Consider the following 9,685-nt stretch of genomic DNA (forward strand, 5'->3'; position numbering starts at 1 on the left):
GGGCCTCTCTCACTGCTGTGGCCTCTCCCGTTGCGGAGCGCAGGCTCCGGGCACGCAGGCTCAGCGGCCATGGCTCACGGGCCCAGCCGCTCCGCGGCACGTGGGATCTTCCCGGACCGGGGCATGAACCCGTGTCCCCTGCATCGGCAGGCGGACTCTCAACCACTGCGCCACCAGGGAAGCCCCTGTGGGTTTTTTTTTTTAACTTCATGTGCCTGTGTGTGTGTGTGTGTGTGTGTGTGTGTTTAACTGATCTGTTTTTGAGGGTGTTAGGACTTCCTGAATCGGCACCGTGAGATCTTTTGTTGATTTTGGAAAATTCTTAGTCATTTCTTCTTCAGTCATTGCTTCATCAAAATCTCTCCTCTCTTTCTGGAACTTCTATTATAAATTTTAAAAACTTTTCTCTTTAATTCCTCATTTTTCGTATCCTCTGTTCCATGTTTATATTTCTTCATGCTTAATTCTGGATATTTTCTTCTAACTTATCTTTCAGTTGGCTGATTTGCTCTTCAATTTGCTGTTGAGCAACTATTGAGCTTTTAGGTTCTAAATGATATAGAACTTTTCCAGCACCCCAGAAGGCCTTTTTATCTTCTCTCCAAGTCGATACTATCTCCCCACTGCACACATACACCAAACTATAGGGAAAGCACTGTTTAAATGCTTTAAGTTCTGTTGTTTTAATTTTTTTGGTTATAGAGTTTCTATTTGGTTCTTAATGGTATTTTGTTCTCTGCCGAAATATTCAATTTTGTCTTTTATTTTCTTGATAACATGATCATTTTATAGTCTAATAGGTTTGATACTAGTCTGTAGTCAAATATGGCTCATACTTGAATCCCTGTAGTCTGTTCCTATTGCCTTTTGTTTTTCTTAGTTTTCTATAAAAACAGTTGTATTATCTTACCTCCTTACCAGGCCTCCTACTTATTGGGCTGTGAACCCAAATATTTCAAGACTATCAAGTTCTGCTCAGCTTCTTAGCCTGTCAGCTGCCTCTTCTGGAATCTGTTGATTTCCCTGGGAGAAAGGATGGCCTCCAATGCCAGGATCACCTCCTTGGTTTCCTTTCTCTCCCAGTTCTCTAGGTTCTATAATTCTTCACTTCCCTTTTCCTGTCTGATTCATTCAAAGAGGCATTTTCTGACCACCTTTTTCTGGTTATCAGTGGAAGGGTTAGTCCTAATGGCATAATCTCCTATTACCAGAAACCTGTATATTTTTATGTATATGAAAACACTCTAGTGATGAGAAGGGACTAAGATTGTGGGACACAAAGCTGAGACTGCCAAGTTTTCTTATTTTGGAATAGAATCAGGGAAGTACAGTATCATGAGAATGAATTATATATTTTAGTTATATTTGTTGTGTCACAGTAAAAACAACTCCCGTATTTCAGTGACTTATAATAAGAATATTTATTTTTAATTCATAGTATAGTTTGGCTCTGGGTTGACTCTGCCTCTGCTCTGTATTTTCTTCATTCTAAAATTCAGAATAAAGAAAAGTACCTACCTGGGATAAGCCCTTTTTTGTGACAGTGTTAGATAGCTTTTAAAACTCCTTGCATGTGCTGTATGTCAGTTTTACTCACATTTTATTGGCCAAAACAAGTCAAGGCCATTCTTTTAGAGTGAAAAACACTTTGAATTACATGGCAATGGGTGGGGGCCATGGGACTTCACAGAGAAAGGCAGCAAGTAATAGCAACAATAACATAATCCACTGCACAGAGGCATATAGTTTCAAGAACAGGAGCAGTCAGAACTTTGAAATTCAGTCACTCTTTAAACAATGACAACTGAATGAGTTTAGAATGGATTCATCAGCATTTGACAAAACAATAGTTAAAAAGTCTGTCTCTTTACCAGTATGTAATATACTAGGAGTTGGATGTAGCCCAGGTGACAGGGAACTAGAGAACACCTCTCAGGTTACATAGATCCCTCCAGTGAGTAGACCCTTCCCATTTTCTGAGCCCTTTTGCAACAACAGGAGTGATATTCATGGATAGATTACATCTTGGATATTAACCTAGACCCCTATTCCTACTGCCCCAGGATGTTCACTTTTAGCAGCTGTGGTTGCCTGCCAAGAAGCTCATGGCAGCAATAGTTTCAGGGAAGTTCTAATTTAATACCTGGGGATCTAGGATCTGCATTTTCACCAGCAGCTAACGATTAGGCCCAATAGCCCATAAAAAGCTCTGATTCATACCAGAGGGCTGCAGACTTGCTGTGGCCAAACTCTACATAGGACTGAGAGGCCACTGATATGGGGGATGTGCTTGAAACATTCCAACCCACATCACAAAGAATGGTATTCTAATTATATCTATTTAGTGTTAAGAGGAATTGTATTTTGAGGAATGGATCCTTTAAAGTGAAGTTTAGAATACTGATACTATATTTTTAAAAATAATTTTGAGCTTCTAGATACATTTTAAGTGTAATGTAGTTTTTGGTTCCTAACTGTCGAAGATTTCTAAACTGAAGCAATCTGACCTTCTTTTGTTTAGTCTATCCTCATGTGAATGATAGCCCAGGATCTAGAGCCCTGGATCATTCTGGTTGTTATTCTTAAGATACAGCTTATAGTGGATGCCCTGGGTCACATCTCAGTTCCAGATTTCCAGTCTGCACATGTGAGCACTAATCTGTGGACGCTAAAGGCAGGTATGAAACAATGCTGGCGTGTCTGATGGAGCATCTGTTGTTGTTTTTCATAGGCTGAGCGTCAGGCTATCAACACAAGAGTCCAAGGTTCGGCAGCTGATATTGTCAAAATAGCCACAGTTAATATTCAGAAGCAATTAGAAACCTTCCACTCAGCCTTCAAATCCCATGGTCATCGGGAGAGTATGCTCCAAAGTGACAGAACAGGTTTGTTCATAAATGAGGCCCTTGTTATAACATGGTGAGATTAATTACATCAGAAAAGAAAGGGGGAAACGATTTATATTTATTTCTCAGCAGTTCTCAAACATTTTGGTTTCATGATGTCTTCACACTCTTAGAAAGGATCCCAAAGAGCTTTTGTTTATGTGTGTTAATTATATCTACTAATATTTACCATATTAGAAATTAAAACTGGGAATTTAAAAACATTTATTAACATTTACAGGTAACAATAATAAACCCATCATGTGTTAACATAAATAACATATTTTTATGAAAATAACTACATTTTTTTCAGAACAACAAAAAAATTCGTGATGAGTGGTTTTATTTTTTCTGAAAATCTCTTTAATGTCTGGCTTAAGAGATGACAGTTGGAGTCTCTTATTTTTCTGCATTCAGTTTGTTGCAATATTACCTGTTCTGTAATCTCTGGAAAATCCTCTGTAGAGGATGATGAATGTCCCAGTTTGTGGGAGACTGATGGTTTCCCAGGATGTGGGACTTTCATTGCTAAAACCAAGGTAATTGATCACCTTGTTGTACGCTTATGAAAGAAGGAGACTGAAAAAGGAAAATAACCTTTGGGTGTTATTGGGAAAATAATTTGACTTTGCAGATACTTTGAGAGAATTTCTGGGATCCTCTTCGATCCTCATACCACACCTTAAGAAGATGTTGATTTTCCTGTTCATGACTTTCCATGAACACATGCACACATTCACACTCTTATATTTGTAGAAAGAGGATGTATGGTCAAACTTATTTGGGGAATAACATTGTACTGTGTGCTTTGGAGGATTTAGAAGTAAAAGTTGTCAACCTATGTTTGAATTTTAAATCTGCTAAGGAAAGGAAGATATGATACCTGACTGTGAAATATTTACCTGACTCTTCACAGCAGAGTGATGCAGTGTCAAAATGAAGATATAGGTGGTATCACTCTTTAGAGTGAGTGGAAGACAATGTGGGTATGTCACTGAGGATGGCTTGATTGTGTCATGTTGAGTTAAAGGCAGTAGTAGGTCAGTGGGATCAAAGGGAGCTCAGCCTGAGGAAGCAGACCACACAGGGAACAGGAGGATCATGGCATTCTGGGTCAGAAGCCAAGTAACCAAGGGAAATCAAGAGGACAAAGGTATAATGATCAGAAAGCAGAAAAACTAGAGCATCCAGACAGCCAATGATGCAAGATAAGTGGGGCCCAATGGGTCAGATCAGATTTTAGCCAAACTGGCAAACAGATGCACAGCCTTTGCAGCCCTGGTATGGAAGCAACTTGCCATGCCTCATCTGCCTTTGTTCTCTTACCCTGTGAGAGCCACCTCTGAGAAAACTTGGGCTGCAGGTAGTGACAGCTAAAGAACTCTCTCTGAGGGAAGCACCAGATATCGAGGGAGACAGTATTTGTGCTGTCCTGTCCTGAAGAATAAGTATAGGAAATTTGAATGGCAAAAAGGAAGGACTGCTCTGAGAAACGGGCAAACAATGGAAGGCAGATACTCTAAAAGTATTAATGTTGAACCTTATTTTAGTGATCAGAGGGGCATAATCTGTACCACTAGGCCCACTAGTTAGGAAATAGTGACTATAATAACTATATTATAATAACTATAATACAGTGATTTTTTTAAACCATTTTTGGATTCATGAGTTCTTTTGAGAATCTTCTGAAAAGGTATACATCATCTCCACAGAAAAATATACAGACATAGACCCTTTCATATATCTTGAAGGAATCTGTGTATTTTCTGAAGTCCACATTTGGACCCTAGGTTTAGAATTACTTGTCTAGAGTGTGTGGTCCAACTGGGGAATCACCAATTCTACCATGGTGACACTTCTGGCCAGAAAAAGACATCAAGGAGTGTCAATCAACTCCATTTACTGATGTCTTTTTTAGACTCCTCATTTCTGGGAGGAGGTAGGTGGAGATTTGAGTTTACCTGATAGGTGGGCTAGGTGGCAATCAGCAATTAGTTATTTTCTTGATAGCTCCAAATTTTATGTGTTTTAATCTCTTAATTATAATTTCCCAAAATCTCTCAAAAAAAAAAATACTCCCATAGCACAGTGACATGCTGATCAGTTTTGCTACTTTTCTCATGGGGTAGGATTGTTACCAAAGAGAAAACTGCAAGGGATGTTCTGTCCCATCAGAGGAGGCTTCTTCATCCTTCAACTCCATGATGAACTCTTATACGAAGTGGCAGAAGAGGATGTTGTTCAGGTATTTTTGCAGTGTTCATATCCATTCTACAGAAAGCTAAGACACTGTAAGTCAGGCTAAGATGCATGAGATTTCTGGAGCCCTTTCCTAGCCCCAGGATGGCTATAGAAAAGTAGAATCCTTAAGGGTAGAGAAAGAGCTAAGAGTGCTCATCTTTAAACTCATTTTAAAAGAAATTCCTGATGCAGGGATATTTTTGTCTGCGAGAAGTTAGATGAGAATTTGGAGTCTTGCCCTGAGGATTTCAAAGCTCTGAGCATTCTAGTGAACCTGGCAGAGCTTCTGTTTGTCAGTGCAGATTAGTGTGGGATACCTGGCTCTTTTCCAACTTAGAGTTTTAAGCACCATGAGGTAAAGAGCTCCAGTCTGGTTTATCCCCTCAGTGAGTGGGCTGGCAGTCAGTTCTTTGACTGGGCAGAGTTTGTTAACCTCTTTTTTTTTGTTTTGTAGGTAGCTCAGATTGTCAAGAATGAAATGGAAAGTGCCGTAAAACTCTCTGTGAAACTGAAAGTGAAAGTGAAAATAGGTGCCAGCTGGGGCGAGCTGAAGGACTTTGATGTGTGATTGTAGGGAAGCCTGGTGTAGGTACAATCACATGGAAAGAATAGAGATTACCCTTTCACCTACTTCATGAAAACAGAAAACCTCAAGTTCTGGTGAACTTACAATAGTAATTTTATAGTGAGAGTTTCAAAACATATATGAGTTTATTTTCTGTAGTATGAAAAACATTTTTGAGGCAAAATATCAAGTTTAATGATTATATTCGCTCTCAAAGAGTATCTATGAAATTGCCTTTTATAGTTTACTGTGGCCCTAAACAGTTTCAGAACACATGCTTGAAATACGTACTTAGCACTTTGGATCTTCATCTGTCTGGTTGAGCATGAAGAAAATGAAACTGCTGTCTCAGGGTCATTTTCATCCCAACCAGGATTCAGACACTGGTGATACAGACCCCTGAAGGAGCCAGAGGCAGATGAGGATTTGGTTTCACATAAACCACCAGGGTTAGGTGTTGTGTGTGATTTTCATCCAGTATCGGTGTAAGACTTTTGAAGTGGTATTTTTAAATAGCACTGGCTAGTAAATTAAGAATTCTGTAAAGTGGTAAGACTTGGTATGGATGTAGTCTAGGAATGGATTTTCATGAATTGCCATTTCTTCTTCCTTTCCCTCTCCCAATTCATGCAATTAATATATTTCCAATACTTAGGTATTATAAAACAAGCTACACCTCTTCAAGAGGTATTCTGATCTTAAGATCAGATATTTATACTGCAGTTTAATATAACACTGCCAGAGAAGGAAAACACCCCCTCATCAGTCCCTCAGTACCTTTCTCTGTGGCATGGTGAGAATACTCACGCTAAAAGATTGTACTTTATAATCCCAGTCAGAGGTGAATAACTGACCTTTTTTTTTTTTGCTGTTTTAATAAAATTAATTTATGAGAAACTTTATACCAGCAGTTCAGTTTTCAAAATTGTGTTTGGTCTAAGTACCAGAAGCCTGTGTATCCATTTACTTATTCTATAGTTTGCTCAACAGTGTACACATAGGAAGTGTTTATTATATTCTTAATCAGTTATCGAAGAGCTCTTTTATGTTTATTCATCAGAATTTTAAAAGACAGTTGCTTTATAAACAAAGTGTAATACACTATTAGTAGTTGGATATTAGTGCACAAAATCCTCAGATATTTTGGTGCTGGGGGGAAGTGGCAGAAGACGACAGAGGTAAGAGGGAAGTTATATCATTATTTCTCGAGTTTTTTCCATATTCACCTGTACCACGTTTCTCAGAAGAGTTGCAGTGCTGTTAGTATTCTGGTGGCCTTGAGAATCCAGCACAAGAGAAACCTCAGCCTATTTACATGAGTGTTCTCCAAATATGAGCGCAGACATATAGATCACTTCCACCTCATCTTCTGCAGCCATGGCTCTGCATGTGTGGTTACATGCATTTTCTCATCCTTTTTGACCTTCAGCTGGGCTTAAAACAGGAACTCCTTGCTTTGCATGATTCAGTTATGAAAAAATTCAAGTTACCATGGTTTACTTAAATAACACTAGTGTCCATACAACACAATTCAAATTTCAATTGGCATGGTATATTAACTTAATGATCGCATAAAGTTCAAACTTCAATGGTAGCTCTTCAGTCTACACATCACTATGTTAGTAACAGATGCCCTTTGTTGTAGGCAGAATAATGCACCTCCCCTCCCCAACTGCTCACATCCTAATCCCCAAAACCTGTGAACATTTTCGTCACATGGCAAAAGGAACATTGCTGATGTGATTAAGTTAGAGATCATGAAATGGGGAGATTATCTGGGTGGTTCCAATGTGAACACAAGGGTCCTTGTGAGAGGCAGACAGATGATCAGAGTCGGAGGAGGAAATGTGACGATGGAAAGAGTGAGATTGAGGTTTGAAGATGCTGCACTGCTGACTTTAAAGATGGAAGAAGGAGCCATGAGCCAAGGAATGCAGACAACCTCTAAAAACTGGAAAAGGCAGTGGAATGTACAGCCTCCAGAAGGGACACAGCCCTGGCAGCACCTTGATTTTAGCCCAATAAGATCATATTGGACTTCTGACCTTCAGAACTGTAAGATACTAATTTGTGTTTTTGTTTGTTTTTCAGTTTTATTGAGATACAATTGACATACAGCACTGTGTAAGTTTGTGTACAACATGACTTACATATATTGTGAAATGATTTCTACTATAAGTTTAGTTAGCATTCATCATCTCATTAGATACGAAAACGTTTTTTTTCCTTGTGATGAGAACTTTTAGGATCTACTCTCTTAGCAACTTTCAAATATACCGTCCAGTAGTGTTAACTATAGTCTTCATTCTGTTCATTACATCCCTATTTTCTATATATAAAATCATGTGATCTGCAAATAGAGACAATTTTCCTTCTTCCTTTCCAATTTAGAAGCTGTTTATTTCTTTTTCTTGGCTGATGTCTAGTATAGGACTTCCAGTACTATTTTTTTCTATTAATTAATTAATTAATTTATTTTTGGCTGTGTTGGGTCTTTGTTGCTGTGCGCGGGCTTTCTCTAGTTGCTACTCTTCATTGTGCTGCGTGGGCTTCTCGTTGCGGTGGCTTCTCTTATTACGGAGCACAGGCTCTAGGTGTGTGGGCTTCAGTAGTTGTGGCATGCAGGCTCAGTAGTTGTGGCATGCAGACTCAGTAGTTGTGGCTTGCAGGCTCAGTAGTTGTGGGGCATGGGCTTAGTTGCTCTGTGGCGTGTGGGATCTTCCTGGACCAGGGCTTTGACCCGTGTCCCATGCATTGGCAGGTGGATTCTTAACCACTGTGCTGCCAAGGAAGCCCCCTTCCAGTACTGTTTGAGAGTGGTTGAGAGTTGGCACACCTGTCTTATTCCAAATCTTAGAGGAAAAGCTTTTAACCTTTCACCATTGAGCATGATGTTAGCTTTGGGCTTGTCATATATGGCATTTATTCTGTTGAGGTACATTCCTTCCATACCTAATTTATTAAGAGTTTTTATTATGAATAGACGTTGAATATTGTCATGCTTTTTCTGCATCTATTGAGATGATTGTATGATTTTTTTTTTTTTTTAATGCAGTACGCGGGCCTCTCACTGTTGTGGCCTCTCCCGTTGCGGAGCACAGGCTCCGGACGCGCAGGCTCAGCGGCCATGGCTCATGGGCCCAGCTGCTCCGTGGCATGTGGGATCTTCCCAGACCGGGGCACGAACCCGTGTCCCCTGCATCGGCAGGCGAACTCTCAACCACTGCGCCACCAGGGAAGCCCAATTGTATGACTTTTATCCTTCATTCTGTTAACATGGTGTATCACACTTATTGATTTGCATATGTTGAAACATCTTTGCATCCCAGGTATAAATTTCAGTTGATAATGCGGTATAATCCCTTTAATGTGCTGTTGAAGTCAGTCTGCTAGTATTTTGTTGAGGATATTTGCATCTGGGTATATCAGTTATATTGGCTTGTAATTTTCTTCTCTTGTAGTGTCCTTTTCTGGCTTTGGTATCAGGGTAATGCTGACCTTATAAAATGAGTTTGGAAGTGTTCCCTTCTCTTTGATTTTTTTACGAAGACTTTGAGAGGGATTGGCATTAATTTTTCTCTAAATGTTTGGTAAAATTCACCAGTGAAGTCATCTGGTTCTGGGCCTTTGTTTGTTGGGAGGTTTTTTTTTTATTACTGAATTAGTATCCTTACTAGTAATTGCTCTGTCCAAATTTTCATGATTCGGTCTTGGTAGGTTTTATGTTTCTAGTAGTTTTTCCATTTCTTTAGATTACCCAGTTTGTTGGAATATAGTCGTTCATAGTAGCCTCTTATGATCCTTCGTATTTCTGTGGTATCATTTGTAATGTCTCCTCTTTCATTTATAATTTTGTTGATTTGGGTCCTCTTTTTTCCTTGGTTAGTGTAACTGATGATTTGTCAGTTTTATCTTTTTAAAGAACCAATTCTTAGTTTTGTTAATCTTTTCTATTGTTCCTGTTTTCTGTTTCATTTATTTCTGCTCTAATCTT

General features: G+C 39.2%; 1 protein-coding gene across 3 annotated transcripts in view; it reads left to right on the top strand.

Annotated features, from left to right (window-relative positions):
- Positions 1 to 7,301, top strand: part of POLQ (DNA polymerase theta) — a 115,712-nt gene extending 108,411 nt beyond the window's left edge. For all 3 annotated transcript variants that reach the window (XM_079922713.1, XM_079922714.1, XM_079922715.1), the window contains 3 exons: positions 2,732 to 2,885; positions 5,015 to 5,130; positions 5,581 to 7,301. In XM_079922713.1, the coding sequence (XP_079778839.1) occupies positions 2,732 to 2,885; positions 5,015 to 5,130; positions 5,581 to 5,694 (384 nt within the window). In that variant the 3' untranslated portion in view covers positions 5,695 to 7,301. The remainder of the gene's footprint in view (positions 1 to 2,731; positions 2,886 to 5,014; positions 5,131 to 5,580) is intronic.
- The last annotated feature ends 2,384 nt before the right edge of the window (positions 7,302 to 9,685 follow it).

The sequence above is a fragment of the Stenella coeruleoalba genome, assembly GCF_951394435.1.
Source record: "Stenella coeruleoalba genome assembly, chromosome: 5".
In the NCBI taxonomy this organism is placed as follows: Eukaryota; Metazoa; Chordata; class Mammalia; order Artiodactyla; family Delphinidae; genus Stenella; species Stenella coeruleoalba.